Source organism: Medicago sativa, chromosome 4, assembly GCF_051527215.1.
Source record: "Medicago sativa cultivar Bolivia chromosome 4, Bolivia_mono, whole genome shotgun sequence".
NCBI classification, from domain to species: domain Eukaryota; kingdom Viridiplantae; phylum Streptophyta; class Magnoliopsida; order Fabales; family Fabaceae; genus Medicago; species Medicago sativa.
The window spans coordinates 25,048,716-25,075,438 of NC_140752.1; the positions used below are offsets into that span (position 1 = coordinate 25,048,716).

Below are 26,723 nucleotides of genomic sequence, written 5' to 3' on the forward strand. Positions count from 1 at the left end.
TATATCTCAAAACCTTGAACTATGAGTCGTGATTATTATCTGATTCTAAAATACGAAAAAGGGCCAACTTCCAAACAACAACAGCAACAACAAAATATACATCATATACATATTCTAACAATATGATGTTATATGTATATACATATATATCAACTTCATTTTTTTTGGGTTGTATATATTTATATGATGTATATTTGGGACCCTATTATATCAAATTCATAATGATATAATAGGGTCCACTTTTAAATCTGATTCATATTAGACACATCTTTTTGTTATGTATGGACCAAATTGCCTATTTTTAATTATTGACAGAGATCCAGGTGTTTCTTTTTAATTATTGTCATGGATCATATTGTCTCTTTTTAATTAACTTAAGGGTACTTTTAATCCCCCTATTTTCAAAATAAATGAAGCATTGGTCCTCCTATTCTAAAAATTGATTTTTTTGGTCCCCGATTTAACCTGCTTGAAAATTTTGGTTTCTCGTTTCCTTTTTTGTTCATTTTTTATGATGTGTCATATTCATTTATTACGTGACAGCGTTTATTAAACATTTTTTTTCTAACATGAATATTCAATGTGACATAATAAGCGTTGTCATATTATAAATGAATAGGTCACATCGTCAAAAAGACTAAAAAAATGATTTGATGCCTAAATTTGGAAGAAAAAAAGTTAAATGGGGAAAAAATGGAGGATAAAAACTTCATTAAAAAAAATTGAGAAAACCTAAGTATTTGAATTATTGTGAAGGACCCAGTTATCTCCTTTTTTTTCTTATGTCGGTCAGTTAGGTACTAATTAATTTGGTCCTAAAATGGTTGTTCTTTTTTTTTTTTTTTTAGTTACCCTAAAATGGTTGTTCACTCTTGTTATATATAACTGCTCACGAGGACCAAGTTATTATTATAAAGTTGAAAGTACATCTAAAGCAGCCTCTTCTTCTTCTTCTTCTTCTTCTTCTTCCATATACTATCCTTTTTTAACAATGTTGTCAGTACTATTTCTACTTGCTCTATGTCTAATTATTCCTTTGCTAATATTCTTCCACAACCATAGAACCCTTAAAAAATTTCCACTTGGTCCTAAAGGCCTTCCCATAATAGGAAATCTTCATCAACTAGACATTCCTAATCTTTATCTTCAATTTTCTCAATTCTCAAAAATATATGGTCCTCTATTTTCAATTCAACTTGGACTAAGACAAGCTATTGTTGTTTCTTCAGCTGAAATTGCAAAAGAAGTATTGAAAACCAATGACCATTTGTTTTCTAATAGACCTATATTATATGGTCAGCAAAAATTGTTTTATAATGGGTCAGAAATTTTTTTCTCACAATACACTGATTTTTGGAGAGAAATAAGAAAAATTTGTGTTGTTCATATATTTAGTTCAATACGTGTGTCATATTATTCTTCTATAAGAAATTTTGAGGTGAAGAAAATGATCAACAAAATTTCAGGGCATGCTAGTTCATCAAGTGTTTCAAATATGAGTGAGATATTGATATCTCTTTCAAGTACTATAATTTGTAGGATTGTTTTTGGGAGAAGCTATGAGGATGAAGGAACTGAGAGAAGTAGGTTTCAAGGAATGTTTCATGAGTGTCAAGCTTTGCTCGCAGAAATATTTGTTTCTGATTATATTCCATTCACGAGTTGGATTGATAAACTTAGGGGGTTGCATGGTCGTCTTGATAGAAATTTCAAGGAGTTTGATGATTTTTATCAAGAGATTATTGATGAACATTTGGATCCAAATAGACAATACACAGATGAAGAGGTTATTGTTGATGTCTTGCTTTCAACTTAAGAAAAAGCGTTCATTTTCTTTTGATATCACTTTTGACCACATCAAAGGAGTCCTCATGGTATGATATTTTAATTCATTTCCCCTTTTATCAATCTTTTTTATAAAAAAATTGGTGAATTTCTTTTTCAAGTAAAAGGGATCAAATTAAACCAAAGTAATGTTACACACTCAATATTGTTTTACTAGATTCCTCTTTTTTAAATTTGACCGTTAGATTGTAAATTTATACCATTAAGATCATCCGTGTAAATTTTTAAATAAGTCTGAAATCATTTAATATGTTATTGAGGCACATCAAGATTAACAGTTTATTCATTTTTATAGAACACCGTTAATCTTGGTGATTCTATGATTTTAGATTTTGTATAAAACATTACATGGATGATATATATGATGTAACTTACAATCTAACGGTCAAATTTAAAAAATATGAATCAAGTAAAACAATATAACATTTCTGTACTATGGTGTAATATGATCCCTATATATGTGCATTGACAGTTAAGTGTGCAATACGTCATACAAGTGAATGAAATTCATGCTAAGTATTGTTGTCTTATATTATGCCATGTTTGGATAGACAACTTAATCTATTTTTATAATTAAAGATAAAGTAACTTAAATTGTTTTAGTATAAGACACACACACACACGTTGTTTTAATAATGTTTCTTGGTTAACTTATGAAACTAAGTTGAAAACGACTTATAAACAAGTCATAAGCTTTTTTTATATATTGTCCAAAATAATCTCACAAGTGTTTATGTTAGTAAACAAGATTAAATAAGTCATCCAAACTGAATTCCGAGTGAAAAAATATACTAAAAATGGAACACGTAATTAGAGCTTGGTGTTAGTTTGTTTTTAGTGTGGCTTTAGTATTAGATATTTGCATTGATATTCATTATTTGAATTTTGTTTACTTGCCACATCTTATGTTTTGTCCACTCTTAACTATAAGATAGATGAAAGAAAATTAATGTATTGGTATGATATTTGAATCAAATACATCAATTTTTTTATCCATAACTATTTAATAGATCAAAGCATTTGTGTGTGTATATGATTTGTTTAAAGCAGTCAATTCAGATTAGAGTGTAAAATAGATAATATCTACTATTAAAGGTAGATATCGTAAAAACATCATAACAACTCATGAGTTTATTATAATAACAACTCTTGATTTTTCTCTTTACATCTTACCTGCTTTAGATGATCCTTGTTCGTATTATTGAAGTGGTACCCATGACCATAGGCCAGCGAAGTGTGTGACCGGCTTGATGTAAACATCCCACAAAAATTTAAGAAGATATTTAGGGACCACAACGTGCTATAACTTTCCTTTTACAGCAACTACATTCATTCCTTCTTAGATGTTATTTTAAGGCTAAAGAAACTGATCAATTTTCTTACTTTGGGTTAAATTATTTATTTTTCCTTATTACACTTAGCAAATTATCATATCATTTTGCCTATTATTTAGGGTTAAATATGTTTTTAGTCGCTATAAATATACCAACTTTTCATTTTAGTCCCTCTAAAATTTTCCTTCAAATTTTAGTCCTCAAAAAATTTTCCATCTTCACTTTTGGCCCCTCTTTTAAAGTAAACTCATATGTATAATTCATATTTTTGAATAAAATTTTGCAGAAAAATTTATAATATTATAAAGATCTCTCCCAAAAAAATTAGAATTTTTTACTAAAACATGAATTAAATATGAATTTTTATATGTTTGATGGTGAAAAAATCATATTTAATTTATGTTTTGTTAAAAAAATATTTTTTTTTTGGAGTGATTTTTACTATATTCTACACATTACTGCAAAATTTCATTAAAAAATACAAAAATTTACTTAAAAATAAGGACCAAAAGTAGTGATTGAAAATTTTATAGGGACTAAAAGTTGAAGGAAAATTTTAGAGGGACTAAAACGAAAAGTTGATATATTTTTAAGGACCAAAAGCATATTTAACCCTATTTTTTATTATAAAACCAATTTACCTATGTCTTTCACTATAACAAGTGTAGCTAGGGATAGGCTTTACAAGGTTTTTTTAACTTAACATTAATTTCTAAACAGTTTCTTTATTTTTATTTTTTTCATGTCAAAGTGATCAACCTTTCATCTTCAAAGATGTTTAGAATGTTATATCTTTGTAAAAAAAAAAAAAAAAAAGAATGTTAAATCAACTTTGACTCTCAGTCCACTTTTGTTACAAAGTTGAGTACATGATTATTGACTGATATATTGTAATTAAAGAGTATATGTCTCACTACTAAGCACCGTGATTAGATCATTTGTTGGCAACAATTAAGTCAATATATCTTAGCTAAAAATGAAAAACATCAAGATAAATTTGATAAAGTAAATATTAGAACAGTCGTTATGATAACTTATACTCCCTCTGTTTCATAATATTTGTCGCTTATGGAAAATAATTTTGTCTCACATTACTTGTCACTTTCAAGTTTCAATGCAACATTAATTATTGGTTTGTTAATAATGCTCTTACTTATTTTCCTTCAAAAAAAAAAATACTCTTACTTATTTATTGTAGTAAGATAAATAATAGAATGAAATAATAAATGGTTAACAGTATTATAGAAAATAACACAAGAATTTCATAAAAAATAACAAAATTTATTTGATTTATTGGTATGTGTAAATTCTTTAAAAGCAACAAGTATTGTTAAACGGAGGGAGTATGTCATTTTATCAACAAAAAAAAACTTATATATCATCTTATCAAATTGAAAATGTAATTTAGTTTCTTGAATGTTCAAGTTTTTTAAATTTTTTTATTTGTTAACTCATAAAGCACCTCTTTCTAGGATATGATTGTAGCTGCAACAGATACCACATCAGCCACATCAGTTTGGGCTGTGACAGCCCTAATAAAAAACTCAAGAGTAATGGCGAAAGTACAAGATGAAATTAGGAACTTGGGAGGTGAAAAAGATTTTTTAGATGAAGGTGATATTCAAAATTTACCTTATTTGAAGGCAGTGATTAAAGAAACGTTAAGATTGCACCTACCAGCCCCTCTACTTATGCAAAGAGAATCACGTGAAAATTGCACTATAAGTGGATACAATATTCCAGCCAAAACAATATTGTATGTGAATGCATGGGCTATTCAGAGAGACCCTAATGTTTGGAAAAACCCAGAAGAATTTTATCCTGAAAGATTCTTAGAAAGTTCTATAAATTTTAATGGACAAGACTTTGAACTAATACCCTTTGGAGCTGGTCGTAGAATTTGCCCAGGTATGCCTATGGCAGTTGCCTCATTGGAACTTATCCTTGCCAATCTTCTTTATTCATTTGATTGGAAATTACCACATGGAATTGTAAAGGAAGATATTGATACTGAAATGTTGCCGGGGATCACTCAACACAAGAAGAATCCTCTTTGCCTTGTTGCCAACATCCCTATGTAGACGCATGACTTTATAGTGACTATGTTGGTTTCATATTTAATATGTTATGTTTATTGGGCTTTTTTATGTGTGTTACTCAGTCACAGATCCACGTATAGTAGATTGGGGACAGCTGCCCCATTACTGTTCCGGATATATTTGTTAAGTTTTTGATATTAAATGATTGTCCTCCTTTAAAATAATAGATTGCCCCCATTAAATTGAAATTTATACCATAAAAAAGACTTTCGTTCATGAATTTTATAAAATCAAATGTATACATGCATTTGAGATGAAATTTTGAATAATTTCTACCATACTTGTTAAATGTAAAGACGCGTAAAGAACAATTTTAATTTGTAGATGTTAACAAATCTTTAATTCTAATATATAGTTTTTCCTTTTCGATTATGAGAAGGTTACAAGTTTTACTTTGTCGAAAAGATAATGAGTAACAACCTATTTATTCTAAAAAATTCGAGAATTTTTTCCTTCGAAATAATCAACATAGTAGCTAGCCAGATAAGATGTAAACTGTATTGAAGTTTCTTCGAGACCCCACCTAAAATGTCAAATTGAATAACTTATGCACAGGACAGAATTATTTGATTCCTAGCCATTGATGAATAAAATGTCAGAGTCCACCGAAAATCAGAAAACTCATAAAAAGATGATCAATGCTTTCTGATGGACAATTTTGGCAAGTGCACGAAATTATTCACAAGTAATAAAGTGATCGTCTCCAGACGAATTTTCGTTTCAACTTGGCTACTGATGAGTCAATAATTAGTGTTTTTAAGTATTGATTTTAGTTTATTTTATTTAGATTTTATGTGTTTTTATTTCCTTTCTAGAACTATTTTACTTCAATTGCAAGTTATTTAATTTCAGGAACAAATATTTTAAAGATTGAGTCTTGGAGCAAAAGAAAGGAGATTTGGAGCTGATTCGGGCCAAAAATATGAAGATTCTGTGCAAAAATATCAGGCATGGCCGCGTCAGACAGCGGCGTGGCCACGCCATCAAAGTTTAAAGCTCATTGGCCAAGTCAGAGAGTTGGCACGGCCCGTGCTGCCAGTGGCACGGTCGTGCGCGACTTACAGTATCCCCTTTTGCTGCTTTTGCTTCTCGGACAAGCTGCCTATTTGGTTTATTTCTGACCTAAAGCCCATGGTTTATTGTGGAACATTCTATTTGCAAGCTATAAATAGAGCAACTAGTAAACATATCGAATCATCTTTTGTTCTTGGAATTAATAAGTGACAATTGTTTCATTGAATAAAAGTTCTCCTTTTTATTTATTTATTTTCTTTCATGTTCTTCTTCTTCTTCTTCTTCTTCTTCTTCTTATCTTCTATGTCTACAATGAACATGTGTGAGTAGACTCTTCTTGTCTTGGGATTGTTGGATGAGTCTAATGACCTAAACCCTATCAAACCAAGCATCGAACCCTAATTTTATGTAAATATATTTTCTAATCTAATTCACCGTTTTTATAATCAATAACAAGTATTAATTGAAGGATCGAAAGATGAAGTTTAATAGTTGTTATTGATTAATCACAAATATCAAGCGAAGGATCGAAAGATGAAGTTTTGATATTGGAACAAGTGAAATTAGACAAGGGTTGCAAAACATGAGAATAGTCTAGAAAACCTTGAGACAATAAAGTTTCGTGCTTCAAGGATTTCAATAGCAATCAACCATGAGAATAGGTGTGGCTGCTAAAGAAACACACTCACTGGGACCTAAAGGAGATGTGATAGGCTAAAGAGAAACTTGTCTTTAGAAAATAGGTCCAACATAAAGTTCTAGGTTTAGGGTTTGGTTTGTGAAGGATTTGTCACCATGACGAACCAATAATCCCAAGGCGCTTTTAATTATTATTTTCAACTGTTAAAAATCCCAACTTTTCAACTCAAACTCTCTTCTAATCATTGTTAAAATTCAATTGAATTCATAACTCCCTGTCGGAACGATACTCTTTTATTACTACTTCGATAAACCGTGCACTTGCGGATTTACCACATCAGCTACTAGCATTACTTATTTAAAGTAAAAAATAAAAATAGTAAAGTGAATAAAGCAAATAAATTAGGGGGGTTTTGCAAGTTTTATTTAATTACGCAGAGCAGTAGTGAGTGAGTAACCTAGTTTGATTGCAGAGTTTTAGCAGCAGCTAGGATTCTTCGAACCCCCTCTATTTACTTGTTGGAATAAAGACAAGTCAACATTTAGTTATAATACAAGGGTTTTATTTAAATGATGAGTTCGTGGGGCATCATGTTCATTCAACTGTCAAGTTTAACTTGATGATCACTCTAAGGTTATACACAACACTAAAGGGTGTAGGGTCGTCAATTCTACAGGGTACAGTAGGCCAGCATACAGAATATTAGAGTTGGTGTTGAACCAAAATGGATTTTGAACAATGTCTTTGAAGTTCTGGTGATAACAAAGTATGAAAGAACAATTGAATATACTAATGTGTGTACAAGTGTATAGGACCATAGAATTGAATTATGATTCTCAAAGTCAAGCTTTGGTTCTGAAGTATCAAGTACTTGAACGCATAAGAAAGCATCTGAATTAAAAGAGAAGCTTACATGACTTGGAACAAGATCTGAAGAAAGGTCAACCACAAAGTCAAAGCTCTGATCAGAAGAGAAATTCTACTTTGAAGCTTCTGATAGAATTAGACTCTGAAGAATGGAGCATCTGAAGATGACGTCAGCATCTGAAAACTCTGACCTGATCTTTCGTCTTCTGAAGGAATGTCACTATCGGACTTTGAAAAGTATAGTTTGTCTTCTTCTGACCACGTTAAGAAACAAACAAGAAAACTCAAGGACAATGTAATGGATCATTCTAATAGAAGCAAAGGATTTTCGAATGACTATTCAACGACATTATCCATAAGAGGCAAAGTTTCAACGTCTGTGATCAAGATTCTCAAGGACTTATTTGATGTGATGGCACCTCTTCAACAACAGATTTCTCTCATTTTCTCCTATATAAGAACCTAAGTAGTTGAAGAAACATAATAAGACTTATATCTTTTTACAAGTATCATGACTCTGTCAAATTCAATAGCACACAAACACTTAGAATAATTCTTTTAAACATTCAATCTTAGAATTTCTTAAGTGTTCAGAAGTCACTTGCACTTTAAGTTTCTTACACCTCTGATTGTATATCAAGTGTAAATACAATCTTATTTATTTGTTAAACTCAAATTGTAGAAGTCTTCTTGTGTGAGGGAAATGAAGTCTCTTACTGTGTGTTTGAGAAAATTGTAATTTTGTATGATTGTAGAAAAATCTCTTGGAAGTGTAAGGGGACTATACTACCCTCAAATTGTGAGGGAAACCAGGATAATTTGTGTGTGTCGTCTCATTTTCTCTCTCTCTCTCTCTCTCTCTCTCTCTCTCTCTCTCTCTATATATATATATATATATATATATATATATATAGACACACACACATACATATATTGAATTTTGCTTCTAGTCAGACTCTGAACTGTTTTTAATAAACACTTATAAAAGTTTTTTAAAAGTCCAACACAATTCAACCCCCCCCCCCCCCCCCCCCCTCGTGTTTTTCTTACCTTCAGCGGGGTCTTACTCTTTCAGAGGTAATTGAAACATAAAAGAATTAGGATTCCTAAATTATCATCTAAAGGCTTCATCTTCATCTATGAATCTTAGAAGTTCATCACATATTTTCTCTTACCTCAGTAGTTCTACAAACAGGAAGTCATATCTCGTCCACCTTACCTTGGGGAAAAGAATAAAATTCAATATGAAATGATCGAAAAAGAGTGTTTTCTCTATTCCTAGGTTCAGGCACCAGCCCTAGGTATGTCACACTCCTTAGGTCCAATGAAAGTGTTAGGACTTTTGCATAAGAAAAGTAAATACAAATTATACATAATTGAATAAAAGACTTTAATTAAAAAGATCCAACAAACAAATAGAGGTTAATCTCAAATCCTTATCGAATTAGGGTTTAGTTACTCGTGGTAACTAAAGACAAAATTACAAAAGAATAAATCATACTCTAGAGACTAAGATTGGGGGGAGATTCCTCCCTTGAAACTCATAGTGCTTGCCTTCCTCCTGATCCACTTCATTCTTAATGAATAATTGTGAATGAGCGGAGTTATATTTATTTGGGTTTGAGCTAAAAAAAATTGGGTTTTCTTAAACCCGGAGGAGAAAAACAGCAAAAAATTGGGTTTTTTTCCTTAAATTGTGCGTAGGCACACAAACAGTGCTTTTTTAGCACTATTTCGCTCACCCGGATGCGCAACAACACACTTGGGTCACACAGTGTTGTGCTCCAATGTGTTTTTGCCTTTTTCTTGGTCTTTTTTAGTGTTTTCTTCTTTGAAACTTGTCTAGGGGTTTGGAATAGAATTTCTCCACTTTTTAATGTCTTCAAAGGCCTCTTGAATCTCCATCTATTGCCTTCCCAAACTCTCATGAGATGCTTTGCCGATTTGCATAATTTTGCAGTGAATTACATCAAAACACATGAAAATTTTGGTTTCATGAAAACTAAAATTACATGACTTGAAATGAAAATGTTACAAAATGTTCTGTAAACCATAGGCAATTGTCCTAAAACTTCTCTAATTTGGATCAAAACATAACTAAAATGACCAAAAACTATGCGAAAAAATAACATAAGATGATATGACATCACTTTCCTAATATGCAGCAGAAATTTGCCTAAATGGTCGCCGAGTCGTACCAAATACGCACCGATACGCCGTCATTCAAAAGATGTTCTGATTGTTGGTTAGGGGGTAGATTTGAAGGTGGGTCATAGGTGGATAGAGGTGAAGGGAGTTCATAGCCATATAAATCTTCACTGTAGTCACTGTATCTATCTAATAATACTAGTGCCATTATTTCAACAATAATAGGTTTAGAATAGTTAACAAACCATATATACTACTTCACTGCAGCCACTGCCAACAATGTACGCACAAAAGATAACATCCCGAAACATAAAAGTTGCTATGAGTTGACCATCCAAATTATTAGAGGAACCTAAAATCTACTCTTAAATTTCTTCTTTGCATTCATATGTATATGCATGAATACACACATTTTCCCGTATTGAAGATATCAAGTAAGAGCAAACTTCCACAACAAAAATAAATAAATAAATAAATCTTGAACATACAACACAAATGAATGGTCAAAATTAAAGTATATAATAATCTCGACCATTTATGCATTGTAATAAGATCAATATTAACTTTTTTCTAGTGAGGCTTCTGTAGAATGAAAACCCGATGATGTCCAACGCGAGTCTCGTTAATGCGACCAAGGTGTCGAAGAACCTGCAGAACAGCAAAGCGGACATGCTCATGAAATTTCTTCAAATAGATGTAACCAATGTCATGAATACATCTTATCAAAAAGAAGATAAAAAACACAATCAATGATTCCCTAAATTCACACTCGGTGTAAGTTGTCGGATCAAGATCGCACAATTCACATTTTAAATTTGTATTTTGTATTCAACTTACCAAAGTTAGAATGTGGGTTATCTGATATAGTCTGGAGAGCCTGACTGTCAAATGTTTGATTTATAGGGAAGGAGTGCCCATTAGTTTATCTTTCATGTGGTGTATATGGTATAACAAGAATCTCATGTAAATATTAAGTATTCACCATAGGGACATTGGCATAACTACATTAAGATTTTAAAGCATTGGCTTCAACACTGCATTATAACCATATTAACCATTCATATATTCCCACAATATGATATCAAAATTTATATATACCGAGAAGAACTTGATTTGTCTTCAGAACCATGACAATAAAATCAAGTTAAAACTCATACATTCCAGCACTACAAGAAATGAATTGTTTGGACCTCGATTCCCTGCTGTAAAGATATCACACAGTTACACGCTGTAGTGGATCTCAGCCATAGATGTGAGATCGGCCGGTTCAGATTTCAAACACAGCTTTACAATGTAAAGTGATCTCAGCCACCCATTGAAATCGGACGGCCCAGATCAATTATAGCACCCTGCTGTAACTGTGTGAAATTCAGTTCCATTTAAGGGAAAGACTAATATCGCTATGGATAATACCTAAGATTCCTATACTCATAGCAGCTGAATAGCTGATGGATAGTCTTAGGTTTTAGGCCTAATTCAACGCTGAAGATTTAGTCACTTTTAAGATGATTGATTGCCCAATCTTTATAAAGTAGAATTCTGCTCTTTACCCAAACGGTTCTGCTCATTCCCAAAGTAAAAGTCCAAAATGCCCCTACGCAACTTAACTTGCGCTAGTGTATTTTGAGCAATAAAACAGAAATACACTAGCGCATGTTAAGTTGCGTTGCGCAACTTAAGTTGCGCTAGTGTATTCTGAGCTCATGTTAAGTTGCGCTAGTGTATTCTGAACAGAAATACACTAGCGCATGTTAAATTGCGATGCGCAACTTAAGTTGCGCTAGTGTATTTTGAGCTCATGTTAAGTTGCGCTAGTGTATTCTGACCACAACTTAACATAAGCTCATAATACACTAACGCAAGTTAAGTTGCGTAGGGGCATTTTGGACTTTTACTTTGGGAATGAGCAGAACCGTTTGGGTAAAGAGCAGAATTCTATAAAGTATTATTTAGGACACATCTTTAGCAAATATAGGGTTTGACCCAATACACTCCCTCACACTCAGGACACCTTGGGGCTATAGATGACCCAATAACAGATCTAGAATAGACTATTACACCAACATAATTGTTGAGTCTAACTTAACTCCAGAAAATCAGTGTGTATTGTAAGAATTGAACAAACTTTATAAGCTCTTACTTAAGAGATATTGCGAGCCGATGTGTGACTTGAGATATTCCTAACAAGATAGACCAAATCATTTTCACATTTTAGTAAAATGAACTATGTTCTGTTTTACAGATTATTAAGACCAAAAAGCTATTTTACTACAAAATGTTACTATTAAGAATCAACAAAACAAAGATCATTGATTATGCAACATCTAATTCAAGTACAAGCTCTCAATCTTTGGCCATCTCAATAACAATTAATCATTTCTAAGTGAGATCAGGAAGTATTACAAAGCAGGTAACAAAGGTGGAAAAGTAAGCATCAATTGTGAGCTTTTTGGGCTAGAGTGTTTTTAATATAATAATGTATATAATGGCAGAACGAAATATACTATCTTCGGGTTTACATAGTAAGGACTGCCCTTGCTAATAAACATATTTTCAGACCTTATCACATCCAATCTGAGATCTTAACACACACCCATCAAGCCTAGAACTGGACATACGGAGGAGTGTGACTCGAGTGACCTGATAGCAGTAGGCCCAGTGAATCTTGGGATAGGCTATGGTATTATCATAGAATTTGGGTTGAGTTTAACTCAACCCTTACAAAACCAACTTATAAGGTGAGGACTCTTGACACCTCATATGATTTTCCTTCAACCATCCCACAGTATGTTAAGGGGAAAAGGAGACATGGAAATTGTAATGTGCTTTGTCATCGAGTATAACTACATCAATATAGGCCATTCAAAAAAAAAAAAAAAAAACTACATCAATATAGATACTCGTGACAACTAATTCAAGAGCAAGTTTGGCTTCACAAAAAGAACATATTTCGAAAGACAGCAATACTTACTGTCAATATTGCCTTTCCAGTGTTGTCAAGTTTAAGTGCTGGGCCTTTAACATCAGTTTCAAGAAAAAAGTGTTTTCCTTTAATCCCTTCCGTTCCTCCAATATCTCTTATTTCCTACATTATGAAATCAACTGACAACCTTTTCTTTTGGCAAAAACCAATGGATAAGTACAAAAAAGCATGAACAAATCAATTCCTTGAGAAAATAGTTGTTAAAGTGTAAATAGTGGTTTCACTCACCAGAGCTTTTTCCCAAAGATTTTCTGCCAACTTCATGAACAAACAAAAACAAAAATGTCTGAGAAAATGGGAAACTGTAACCAATGTAATGCGCAAATTAAGAAGAAAATTGTTCACTTACCTTCTTTTTGGGGGCTATGATAAGTTGAGCATTTGCTTCGGCATAAGAGGCCATATCTGTGATTGCTGCGTTCACCTTCTCTAGAGTAAGCCTACCCCTCATATATCTATAATATCAGACCTAGTATTAGGCAGTGAAGTATATACTGCATGGGTGGAGATGAATTCAAAACCAAAGAAGCCTAAAAATGTAAATTGAAAAGAAACACAAATACACACACAACAAAATGAAAAAATGGAAGTTATTAACTCTTTTGTCAATGACTTAATGATCAAGTAAACATTTCTTGAAACATTTCAAATGATACAATTGCCTGCAAATTTTATAGATTTATCTAACATGTCCTAATTTGAATTACAAGGGGATTACAATGAAAACACATTTTTTAAAACAATCTCTTGATGTTTAGCTGACATGTGTGTTTTATAATGCAGAGAATATCTAGCTGAACTCCGAGTGAAATTTTGCAGAGAATATCTAATCAATCAAAAGTATATGTATTCATAGTTACTTACGATGACAAGGAATCCATTTCACTTCCAGTGACATACCAAGTTGGTGCAGAACCACGGCCTTTTTTCTCCTAAAAATGAAAACAGATGAATATTTAAGGATCACATTTTGACAATGCATCTACTAAATGTACGAAAATTGCTTAGCTTCATTAGGCAAGGGAGAAAGATTCTCAAGAGGATTACAGATTTAAGAGAAAGAAAAGATAAAAACATGCAATTCAAGGCAATAAAATAGTTGTAAACTATCACCATTTGTGATGTTTAAATATTAATGTTTGGGAAGGATTACAATAAGGGAAAGTATAGCTGAACGTAATCCATGTATCTAAAGCAAACAAGTATCAACGTAGTTCGAGAAATATTAGTGACCACGCATACTATTAAATATTAATATGTAGCACCGACTTCAGATTGAACGTGTATCTTGTGATGGACACCGACATGATATTGATGCATGTGGTTACATTCAATTACTTTCATTTTCTCAAATTATTATTGGTGTCTATGTGTCGGTGTCTTTTCTAATGTAAGTGTCAGTTCTTCATTAGGTATCCAAGCTTTGAGTCTTGCAACTAGAGGTTCAGAGAACATGTTAGGTGTGAAACAAAACAATAATTGCACAATAACAAATTTCGATTACCTTAGGTAATGCAACAGACTCCACGTGTTTCAAAGCCTCATACGATTCAGAGTCTTGCCTAGAAAATTCGGCAAACAAACTGAGGAGGAACAACAGCAAATAATCAATATGATATCAATCAAATCTCCTTAAACCAAAACACAAAACAGGGTTAAACAAAATGTAGTTACGATCTACTAATTTCTGAATTTGACAGTGTCGTTCTATCAGGCATTTGGGAGGGAATGTGATGAAACATATTCTGCAGTTTCTTTTGCTGCTGCAGGGATGCATCGAGCAGTTTCTGCAACAAGGCCAGAAAACTAAATACAATGGTCATCAATTGAAAATTAACAATCTACTAAAAGAATCATCCAAATTTTCTCCCCCACATGTTGCAAACAGTAAAAGGAAACTTAGTATTTTTTGGTGGTGTAAAGGAAACGTAATCTACTAAGGCTTTGTTTGGGAGTTAAGATACAAATAAAAAATCGGTGAATTACTATTTCAGTCATGAAATTGTTGAAGTTGGACCATAAAATCAATTAAATTTTAAATAACTCTAAAAATAAAAAATTCCCAACCAACTCGAATGGTTGATAAATAACTAATGATCCTTAGTTAAGATTGAATCCATTAGAAGTACCAGAATTCAGTCTCTAGCTGAAACAATCATTGATCAAACTTTAATTATCAGAAGTCATCAATTTAACTAATTTCAAGGTACAGAGTTCAAATCCACTCGGAAACGGTTGTAAAATCATCATTAAAGTCACTTTAATTAATAATTTTTTTTTTACCAAAATCAATAAATAACTTAGGTATTCTAGGGTTTGATCCCAACTATTAAAAATTCCCCTTCTCTTCTCCATGAACAAATGACCTAATTGACAGAGTAATCTCAATTCCATGAATCATTCAAAATTTCTTCAATTTCTTAACCTAATTCCAAAAACAGACCTTAATTCACAAAATCAAAACAATTTAGAAGCAAAAAACAGAGAAAGAACCTTTGTTTTGGGAATAGCTTCAATCTCATCGCGAAACCGATCCTTAATCGATTGAACTTGAAGCTCCATAGCACTCACAGCAGCATCAACAGCCGAAAGATCTGCAATACTACTCGCTGGGTCCACTACAACAACACATATACAAATCCATCTAAATTAACAAATGAAGTAAAGAATAAAAGACCCAATTTGGTCCTAACAATCTTCTCGCAACTTAATTCAGTCTCATAAAAAATACTACCCAAATTAGTCTCTGACATTTTCATCAGACAAATTAGTCTCTGTGCACAGAGACCGATTGTCTGGATGTTAAAATGTCAGAGACTAATTTCGGTATTATTTTAACTTACGTGGCTGCGAGAAAATTGTGAGAGACCAATTTCGGTATTAATTATTAAGAATATAGAAGAAATTGAAAATTGAAGGGTTTATTGAAAAACTTACTGTTTCTTGCAATGGTAAGTTCTTGAAGCTGTAAAATGCGAGCGTTGAAAGAAGAGATTAACGAATCTAAGGAAGAACCTGCGTTCTTCGAATTCGAATTCATTTCTCTGTGTTGTGAAATGGGAACGGTTTTGGTTTGAGATTTGGAAATGAAAAAAGCGTTTCAAAATTAGTATATGTTGGTTTAGGCGGTAATGTTTGAAGCGACACTGCGTTTTTTTATTTGTATTTTTGACGAAATTGTATTTTATAAAATAAAATGTGTGAATTTATTTTTATTTTTTTTTTGTAGGAAACGTAGAAAGGGAATCAAGTAAAATGATCAATAAATAGAGATTGATATGTTATCATAAAATTAAAAATTATAGAGATCTATTATAGTTCTAGAATAACTTAAAAACTCTTAAGTTTTATGCTTCGTGAATTACTGAAGAATTCAATAGAATAGTAATGCAACCGTGAAAGAATAAACAAATAATTATATTATACAGTTAAAGAACTTAAAATTTTAATATTCAAACATGGATTGTACAATTTTATAAATTGTGAGTCTTTATAATGTTATTATTTCAACACTTATATTTAGGGGTGGGAATAGACTAGACCGAACTAGCTTTTGCAAGGCCTAAGTGTGAGCTGTAAAAAAATTTAAGGCCTAAGTTTGGTTTGCGGTCGGTCATATGCTTACTTTTTGTAAATTGCTCTTCTCCCATCAAGATTTGCTCATCCCCATACAAAATGACTAAAATACCCCCAGCGTGACTTAAGTCGTGCATGTGTTAAACGCAACGTGACCGGTCACCCCTATCCTGCTGGTTAAGGACATGGACAAAAAAATCTGTGAAGGCCATAACCATATCCGCTGGCGCAAGATCTCCAATCATCGTAAGAGGTTTGGGAATGGTCTAGACATAGCTTTACAACATCAGAACCTGCTCCAGCAAGTGACGACACATCATGTCCCTGCCGGCCATGATCCATCCAGAGTACCAACATATGTCACGCAAAGGTGTCAGGTCTCGCTGAGACTCGTACGGCCTCCAGATGACATTAGCATGCTCCATCAAATCAATTACGCCTTTGTAGTGTTCAGGATCAGCATAGCCCCTGGTAGGTTTTCATCTACCCGCAAGCGGGTTAGCATGCTCGTACTAAAAAGGGAATCAAGTAAATGATCAATAAATAGAGATTAATATATTATCTTATAATTAAAAAGTACAGAGATCTATTATAGTTCTTAAAGAACTTAAAAACTCATGTTTTAAGCTCTGTGAATTCTTGAAGAATTTAATACAATAGTGGTTCAACCGTGAAAGAATGAACAAATAATTATTTTATATAGTTCAAGAACTTAAAATTTTAATATTCCAACATGGATTTCAACACACACACACACACACACACACACACACACACACACACACACACACACACACACACATATATATATATATATATATATATATATATATATTGTTCATGTTTGAGCATGTGGTGTAAAATATATACTTTATGCTAATCGATTTTTGATGATTGTGCATCAACACTAGTTTTTAGTCTTGTTTATGTCTTTATTATGGCATTTTAGAGAGTCAACTGCTTATAATTCATGGTGAAATCAGACCAAAACAGGAACAAGAGCTCAAGAGAAGAAACTGGTGAAAAGATAGAAAAATTGCCCAAGTATGAAGCATCGTGCCACGTTGAGGACATTTCGTGGCACGATTGATGAACGTGGGACAAAGTGATTGTTATTGGAAAATTCGTTGCACGAAGGTTATTGTAACGTGCCACGATTCTTAATTTTGTCTGCTGCCACGTAGGATTAATGAAGCGATTGTGCCACGATTGTCTCGTAACGTGGCACAACGGTGGGCTTTTCCGAACCCTAAAATTCTTTCTATGAAAAGCCAGTTGCGGCCAAGGATTAGGGTACCGATTATTATTGCGATTTTGAGCATAGAAGACACCAGGAGACCGAAGAACAAGCCGTGAATCTCATACCAACTCTCCGTTGGTCGGATTTATGTATGTTTTCTCTTGTTTATGTTTATAATTGTTTAGTTATGAGTAGCTAAACTCTTAGTTTGATTGAGCCATGATGAACCTATTGTAATATATGAATCAGTAGTTGAACTCTCTTTATTATCAATGGTATTCAGTATTTATTCAGAATTATTTGTGTTCATTGTTTTTCATGTGATTGTTTTGTATGACTATTAACCCTAGCTTCTTGCAATTACATGAATTGATCTTAGGAATTGAATGACTACTAGCCCTAGCTTTTAATCCTGACATAGTAATTTTGTTTAACTCAAAACTAGAAACCTAGAGATAGGAAATTGAGGGTTATGACATATAAATTAACGTTCCGACATTGCTTCCGCGGTTATTCAATCTGATTAAGAGATTAATAGGGTTATAACTTAGGAAAGGGTTTTGAGTCAAGAGATTGATCAAAACCACTTAGTTAATTTGTCATAAAGATTGAATAGTAATTGAGAGTAAAGAGAGGTAAACTAGTCATATAAAGCAATAGCTGATTCACCAGCTTAATCATTCATCTCAACGTAATTTTCTCTCGCACTTTATTTACCAAGTATTGAACCAAAAATCTTCTGCCTAGGGCAACCATTATAATCTTTACACATCCTAACTAATAACACACTTGCTAGAATTGAAATTAACACAGTCCTTGTGGATCGATATTTATTACTACTTCGATAGTTTTTGGTACACTTGCCAAATATCTATCAGATTTGATTACAAGTTCTATTTGGCAGTCATATTAGTTCTAAAACAAATTTTAGATTGTGGTTTTTGCTTTTAGCGATAATAATTATTGTATGAAGGAATGGGCAGGGGGGTTGGAAAGAGTGGGTCGAGTTGGATGTGATTCAGAAGTTAGGTAATGGGGCAGGTATGTTTTTCTAGACGGATAGGTGGGCGGCGGAGGTTCCGTTGTGCGATAGGTTTAGAAGGCTGTTTTAGTTGACGACAAATGGGACGGTGATGGTGGTAGATATGTATGCTTTAGGTTGGGGTGAGGGTTGATAACACGTAAAATACACTACTATTTTAGCTCGACTTATACATTTTTTGATCTCGATTTTATAGATTTGTGCAATGTTATGCTGGTATTGTGTGTCTATTTCAGGTATCTGTTGATTAAAGGTCCCTGTGCATCAAAATGATGGAAATCAGTGAAAAAAAGGAAGAAAGCTCATAGTCACCAGAAAGTCAACAAATTAGATGAGAAAGTCAACGCCAGGCATGACGGCCGTCATGACCCATGATTGGCAGACTGTCACACCATGTGACGCCCGTCATGGTGTTGAGTTGAAAAAGTCTGCCCACGTTCAGTAGCAGTTTTCCCATTTTCCTGCATTTCCTCCACCATAAGGACACGACCAGAAGCACCTCAGTTGGAGTTTTTGGCCTATAAATAGACCTGGAAGAATCAGTTTGTGGACGCCAAGCTTTATAGAGATAAATTTAGCAATTTAAAAACTGCTTTTTAGAAGCTTTCAATTTATTTGTTTTTGCTACGTACAATTTCAGAACCTTGTTACTTGCAATTTTGAATTAAGAAGTACTATTTCAATTCCATATTCCAGTTTCATCTATTATCCTTTTTTTATTTCTGTTGTTCGTTGTGTAGTTTCACGTACATGTTCGGTCACTGTGTTGTGCAAATCACCGCCCATTAATATAATTGAATTTGTTGTTCAATGATTTGTACTGCTGGTGTGTTTGTTTGCCGCTGTTGTATCGACTAATTCACCATTGCTGCGTTTAAGTGTTGGTCACTTGGTTTGAGGTCCTGATACGTAATCATTCAATTCCAATTGTTTATGTTGTTGCGGTTTGGGCATATATTATATTCAAATTGGATTGTTGTTGTGCACTGTAGCCGTGTCTATCTCTTTTAATTCAAAGTATATCCAACTGGTTCAGGTCAGTTCTGCTACTATTCAAGTTTATTTTCTTATATTGTTCACTGTTTAGAAAATGTTTAGTAGCATGAAGACAAGTATGCTTGTTATTATCACCATTATGTCTAAGTAGATTTTTATAGAGTCCAGAATATGACGAACGTTGTACCGATGATACTTTGTTAAGTTGTATGTTTAGAAACTATAACAGGAATTGTTTTTAAGTCTGAAAATTTTTGATTTTGAAACGATTAATATTTACAGCGAAAGTTGAAATAAAGTGATACCGGTTTCATATTGAAAGAGTGAAACATGTATCTGACCGTAGAATTTTTAGGAATTGATTTTGAATACAGCGAAAGCGTTTTCTTTAATTAATTTAGAAATTGCAAATTTCCAAAAAGAGATTTTAAAATTGTATTTGTGCATGCGAAAGCTGGCAGTTATAAGCTTAAAATCTGGTAACGGACGTGCGAAAGCTGACGGTACCTTTAAATTTGTATTTCTACTAAAAATAACTTTTCGCGCGTAAATTGATTAGTTTTCAAACGGAGTTTTGAAGTTGTAAGGCGTACACGCGAAAGCTGTCGAATATATTACAAAGTCAAAATTCGGTATCGTACACGCGAAAGCTGGCGACCCCTTTAATTTAATTCTTTTTACGCACGAAAATATTGTCCTGTTACAATAATAAAATATAACTTAACAAGTACTCACGGTCGACACGAATTATATTCCGGGTTCTCGTCATTAAAATTAATTAAAACAATTATTTTCCCAATTTTGCAACCAAATTAATTAGTATCGCCTTAGATAAACAACGTGACAATAGATAATGGTACTTGACATTGGTCTCTGTGGGATTCGACATCTTTTATACTAAAACCGATATTTCCATGCACTTGCGGACCTATCAAGGGTGATGATACTTGGAAGTTGTGGCGGCGTTTGTTGGAATGGGATGAGGAGTTCGTTAGGGAGTGCTCGCTTTTTCTTTTTAACGTTCAATTGCAGGATGACATGGAAGATGAGTGGAAGTGGAATTTAGACAAGGACAATGATAACTCTGTTTGTGGTGTGTATCTCCATCTCACTAGTACCCAAACGCAAATTGCGACTTCAGTTTCGAATTTGGTCTGGATAAGGATGCCCCTTTGACGATCCAACCTTCACCACTGAGAGAGCTTCATCCACCTTTGTAGGTTCAATAATTAACAAAAGCCCCATCATAGATGATTCATTTCTGAATGTTGACCTTGTATTTCTAGGATCATTCTTGTTTCCGATGATGAGATCTTCTAGATGTGAGCTTTTGTGCTTAAAAAAACTTACAAAGGGAGCATCTAATGCATCTCCTCGCTGCCTAGAGAATATGTCAACATCTGGGGCAACGTCAGATGGTCCAAAGGCTTCAACATCATTTGTAAGAAGCTTTTGGTTCATACAAATTGGCTTATTCTTCAACTTCTTTTTTTTCAGTTTCAGGATTATACAGTCTGTATGCCTTTCAGCATTCAAAATATTCTAAGAGGATACACTTTTAAGCTTTGGCATCAAATTTATTAAGATGAAATTTGGTGGCTAAGATATAACAAGTACATCAAAACTGGTAAAAGTAAGAAATGGAGGTCTTTCTTCCTTTGACAAAATTCATATGAAGTCTTGTTCAATATTGGTCTAATATAGATTCTAATTTAAACATAGCATGATTTGTTTAATGCTTCTGCCGAAAAATGTTTTGCAACTTTAGATTTATTGATCATGGTACGTGCCATTTCTAGAAAAGATCTAGTTTTCCTGTCTACAACCCCATTTTACTGTGGAGTTCTAGGCGAAGAAAAATCATGGAGAATTCCATGTGTTTCACAACAACAACAACAAAAAATCAAAAGGTTCGTTTCCTAATTCTCCACCATGATCACTTCTGATTTTCAAAATAGTTGTTTCCTTTTTATTTTGAATTGTTTGGAAAAGATAATAAACACATCATAGGACTCATCCTTGCATCTAAGGAATTTTTCCCAAGTCCATCTACTAAAGTAATCAACAATGACTAATCCATATTTATGTCCATTGACCAAGGCCGTATCCATTATCCCAGAAAGATCAATGTGCAGAAGCTCCAATGGTTTGAGGTAGAAATAATGTTTTTGATTTTAAAAGGAGTTTTAATCAATTTTACTTTTTCATATGCCTCATAAAGAGCATCTGACTTACAGTTCAGATCAGGAAAGCTTCTGACAAGTTTTGACTTTCTAAGCTTCGAGATTAACCTCTAGTTTTCATGGCCTAACCGTCTATGCCATAATCATTTCTCTTCATTCATTGACAAGAGACCTTTTACCTTTTGTTCTACCAGATCATAAAAAATACATTTTATATACATTGTTCTTCCTCTTTCCACTTAAGAATATGGATCCATCAGTTTGATTCATCACTTTACACAATATATTATTAAACATAACATTATAAACATTGTCACATAGTTGACTTATGCTTAATAGATTATGTTTAAGTCCATCTATTAACCAAACATTGTGAATATAAGGGAAGGAAAAATTACTAATAGCTCCAGAGCCAATGATCTTTCCTTTTTGGATTCCTCTAAAACCCACTGTGCCTCCCTGCTTTAATGTTAGGTTGTTGAAAATATGCTTTACTCCCGTCATGTTTCGTGATCAGACATTGTCCAGGTACCATGATTGGTGTCTTGACTATGTTTCTAGGTATAACAGATTGAGTAGTTTTTTTTAATAAAAAAAAAACAATTTCCTTTTTCAAATTCTCAGTCACCGGGTTCAATGTTGTTGGAAATATTAAGAGTAAATTAGAATTGAGGTAGTTAGGAAAGAATAGAAGATAGTTGTTGTGTCGTGGCAAAAACCACTGCCCTGAAAGCAAATTTCCGGTGGACCTCCGGTGCAATCCAATACCCGGTTTTACTCCCCAAGGTTTACACAACTGCGTGTCTGAACCCGTGCACTTGAGGCCTGAACACGATGGAGCTTCACAAACACTGCCCAAAATTACAAAAGAACAATAGAAAATAAGAGAGCTTAATAGAAAGGATGATGAACTTAATTTTTGACCACTTACCATAGAAAGGATGTTGCAAGAGGCTACCCATGGTTAATGAATTTCTTCATTATCGTTGCTGATGACACCTTGTCATTACGTAATTTTTTTATGTAATTTGTTCACAAAAATGGAGTTCACAAGGAGACTTATGCAACAAAAAGAGCAGAAAAACTGAAGATAGTGCAAAAAGGAAAACGTGTCACGATTTGATAAAAACGTGACACGATTTGTGAAGACCAGAAACATGGGTTCGACATTGAGGAAAACGTGTCACGATTGGTAAAACGTGACACGATTTTGGAAAACCCTAATTCAGTTTCTTGCTCTACAAGGTGAAAACATGTCACGATTCACTTAAAACGTGACACGATTTGGGCAATATTCTGTGCCTATTTAAGCTGAAGTCTATTCCAAAAACAAGGGTTACGAATTGAAGAGAGCAAAGTGCGATTTTGAGACTACAAGACTGCCAAGGAGGACGATTTCTTCATCCTTCCATCACTTTGTGTATGTTTTAATTCCTCTAATGATTATGTTATTTGTAAACACCATTATGAGTAGCTAAATCCATTAGAGGTTAGGTCTGAGATGATTCTTTGTAAACCTAATTGATACATTATGCTGTGAAACTCTATTTATTGTGAATGATATTCTAGTTTTTATTCAATTCAATTATTCTTAATGCTTTTTATATCCTGATCAAATATAAACATAATTTTGTGAGAACGAATGACTACTGACCATAGCTTTCGACTTAGACCTATTGAATTGTTCTAATAAACATGATTAGTCTAGGAATAGATAATCATTTGTTAGTGATATTAGGTTAACGTGCTTAAACCTTCAAGGATTATTAGACCACCTAAGGAATTAGGGGCTGTAGTTTGAGAAGAAGGTCCTAACTCAAGGGATTGATTAGGACTATTTTGTTAACTATCGTAGGATTAGAAAATCATTCATAAGAATAAGTGCAGCATAACAATTAGGGGAACATCGATGATTCGAAAGACCTAAACTCATCTCTCTCATATTCTTTAAAACCAACTTTATCTTTTGTCATTACTTTTATGCAATCAAACCAAAACTACTGCCTAGTGGCAACTAAAAATAACTTTTATACATCCTAAAGTGCAACGTGATTGAATTATTGAGATTAAAAACAGTCCTCATAGGATCGATATTTTTACTACTTCGATAGTATTTGGTGCACTTGCCAAACGTCTATCAGTTGCCATATCATCACAGAAAATTCAATGGTATTAATGGCCATGAAATCCCAAGAACAACCGTTGGAAAACTCTATAACGGTAACCATTTACACCAATTGAGAAAATGACACTTGATTGTCATTATATTCTACAAATGTAACATCCTTTTCACGAAGTTCTTTAAAAGAGTTTGTGTAAAACATTATATTTTTTAGTTTTAACTTGAACATTTTTTAGCAGATATTTAATGGTAGAAATAATCTCATCACGAGTAAGTTCAGCAAATACCTCGTCATCATTGTCGTTGTCTATATCTGAGTCAGGTCCAGGGGATGTTATCATGAGTATCAGAATTGTTTCTTTATCATTCTCGGATTCTTCGTTAAGATCTTCACATGTAGCCATAGGACTTTTCTTGACCTTATTTTTTAAGATTTCCTTCTTGGAGTAATCATTCTAAAGATTAGGACTATCAATTTTGAAGTGACCTGGCCTCTTGTAGTTAAAACAGTTCTTGGTTCTTCATTCTTATCTCTAAAGCTTGAACCTCTGAAAGGAAAATCACTTTTCTGGGAGATATACCTCTATACTTCAATTGTTGTTTAACTCTTGTAGTTAGGAATGTTAGTTAATCACCATCAAAGACATCAACATCTTCATCGACTTTCTCTGGATCTTCTTCAATCTGAAGAGCTTTCACAATTTTTCCTTTAGATTTGAGCGTTATAGACTTGGATTTTGGTTTAGGCTCATCATGATTCAACTCCATTTCGTGACTCACCAGATTGATAATGAGGGACTCCAATCCTAGTTTGTAACCTTGGGTCTCCACTTGACAGGAAGACTTCTAAGAATCTTATTAAAATGATCTTAATGGAGCAAATTTTATCAAGTACCTTCATACCAGATACTATAACTTGAAACCTAGATAGCATAGTTTCAATATCTTCATCATCCTTCACCTTGAAGGATTCATATTGTTCCACCAATAGATTACCCTTCGCCTCTTTGATTTGTTGATTTCCTTCATATGTACCCCAAATACCATCAAAGATAGTCTTGGGGTATATTTTTCCAGGAATCTTGTTGAACTCCTTGAACTCCAAAGCATTCAACAAAATGTTTTTGGCCTTCTAATGATTTTTATATTCTTTCTTCTCATTAGCGGTTAAACCTTTATTGTGTATTGTCATTCCATCTTTATCTACAACCATAATAGCACCATCCTCAATGACATCACATATGTCTTCATCTTGAGTAATGTATAAATTGTATAGCTTATTTTTACACCAAGCAAACTATTCTACATCAAAATTGAACATAAGTGATCTAGAAAAATAAGAATCATTCTTAGATTTACTTTTCGAAGTGGAGGAAGGCATAATTTTCTCAATATCTTTTCTCTAACACGGTTAAGTGAAACTTCAAAGACCTAGCTCTGATGTCAATTGAAGGTGATAAAAACACGAGAAATGGGGGTTAAATTGTATTTTGTGCTTTTTAAACTCTTTTAAAAACACATATAGCAACAAAAAGTAAAGAGATAAGAGAAATACACAAAACAAAGAATTTATTTTGGTTCACCTTGTTGGAACAAAATGTGTTTAACATTGCCTCTTAGAGTTTTGATGATAACAAAGTATTAAAAGTTCAATTGCATATGCTAATATTTGTTCAAGTGTGCATGACCCTAGACTAAAATTTATAAGTCTTATAACAAGATATTGGTTCTGAAAGAACAATTGAGAGCGAAAGAATTTTCAAGAGAAGCTTTGTTACATGTCAGAGTTTGAAGACATCATAGTCTAAAGACCATCAGAAGCTGACTGTCAGAGTCTGAAGTCACCAGAGTCTGGAGCCTTCAGAGTCTGAAGTGAAGAACCTGAAGTCAGTTAAAGTGGTTATTTGAAGATACAAGTGTGCAGAAGGAATAGAAGACTGAAGCAACAACTATTTCAGAGGAATTAGAAGGCATTGCATGCTTATCCACTGAAGAATGACAAAGAAAGGACAATAGTACAATTGTACAACCACTACTCCAACATTTCTTGCGCATAGTACTACTACAGCTGTGTCTCTGCTGGTTAATTCTCCTTACAAGGAATGATTTTCAAATTATTCCTTCCTATGATATTAACCAAATCAAGCAACATATCATTTGTGATTGATCAAGCTTCTAGAATGACTCTTTGATGTGTTGACACCTCCACAACGTCTCTTTCATACCTCTATCAGACTCTAGACTCTGGACTTAGTTTAAAAAGAAAAAAAAAAGCTAACACAATTCAACCCCCTTCTTGTGTTTTTCTCACCTTCACACCCTACAACCCAAGATTACTTCATGTCCTCCTTCACTTTCAATGGATTTTTCCATTATGTTCAAATCTTGATTATAACAACAATACTAAGACACCTTGTCTTTGATTTCCTTACCTCAACCAAGAAGACTTTCTAATCTCAATCCAGAAATATACAACAAGTTGTTTTACAAAAGATAATGTTTACACAAACTTTAGAAGTAGTAAACAGATATTAAACACAATACACTTAGAGTGTATCCCTTACGGATATTTCTTTTGACTTTTTCTAGACAAGGTATAATTATAAACAAGTATGTATATAATTACAATAATAT

General features: G+C 33.2%; 2 protein-coding genes across 4 annotated transcripts; one reads left to right on the forward strand and one right to left on the reverse strand.

Annotated features, from left to right (window-relative positions):
- The first annotated feature begins 747 nt into the window (after window positions 1–747).
- On the forward strand, window positions 748–6,428 carry LOC146927219 (phenylacetaldehyde oxime monooxygenase CYP71AN24-like). 2 transcript variants are annotated; one of them, XM_085700569.1, is made up of 2 exons: window positions 748–1,874; window positions 4,652–5,442. In XM_085700569.1, exons 1-2 carry the CDS (start codon window positions 1,560–1,562, stop codon window positions 5,258–5,260), a joined length of 924 nt encoding a protein of 307 aa, XP_085556695.1. In that variant the 5' UTR covers window positions 748–1,559; the 3' UTR covers window positions 5,261–5,442. The 2 variants fall into 2 exon arrangements, 1 of the variants encoding a protein (XP_085556695.1); XR_015005609.1 differs by lacking the exon at window positions 4,652–5,442 and adding an exon at window positions 6,131–6,428 and having other exon boundaries at window positions 1,664–1,874.
- A 3,879-nt stretch (window positions 6,429–10,307) lies between these two features.
- LOC146927220 (spindle/kinetochore-associated-like protein) lies at window positions 10,308–16,056 on the reverse strand. Of its 2 annotated transcripts, none has more exons than XM_085700555.1 (9): window positions 15,868–16,055; window positions 15,424–15,548; window positions 14,605–14,717; window positions 14,435–14,513; window positions 13,795–13,862; window positions 13,280–13,385; window positions 13,159–13,188; window positions 12,919–13,032; window positions 10,308–10,595 (listed from the first exon to the last, which is right to left on the reverse strand). In XM_085700555.1, exons 1-9 carry the CDS (start codon window positions 15,968–15,970, stop codon window positions 10,518–10,520), a joined length of 816 nt encoding a protein of 271 aa, XP_085556681.1. In that variant the 5' UTR covers window positions 15,971–16,055; the 3' UTR covers window positions 10,308–10,517. The 2 variants fall into 2 exon arrangements, with proteins under 2 accessions (XP_085556681.1, XP_085556682.1); XM_085700556.1 differs by lacking the exon at window positions 10,308–10,595 and adding an exon at window positions 12,059–12,127 and having other exon boundaries at window positions 15,868–16,056.
- Window positions 16,057–26,723: the final 10,667 nt, after the last annotated feature.

Bases quoted from the DNA above. Each gene is read 5' to 3' on its own strand.
- LOC146927219 (XM_085700569.1), top strand. From the start codon at position 1,560: ATGAGGATGAAGGAACTGAGAGAAGTAGGTTTCAAGGAATGTTTCATG. The intron at 1,875-4,651 runs GTATGATATTTT...ACCTCTTTCTAG, and splicing joins ACATCAAAGGAGTCCTCATG to GATATGATTGTAGCTGCAAC.
- LOC146927220 (XM_085700555.1), bottom strand. From the start codon at position 15,970: ATGAATTCGAATTCGAAGAACGCAGGTTCTTCCTTAGATTCGTTAATC. The intron at 13,386-13,794 runs GTAAGTAACTAT...CTGATATTATAG, and splicing joins GAAATGGATTCCTTGTCATC to ATATATGAGGGGTAGGCTTA. The intron at 10,596-12,918 runs GTAAGTATTGCT...GCTGTTCTGCAG, and splicing joins CTGGAAAGGCAATATTGACA to GTTCTTCGACACCTTGGTCG.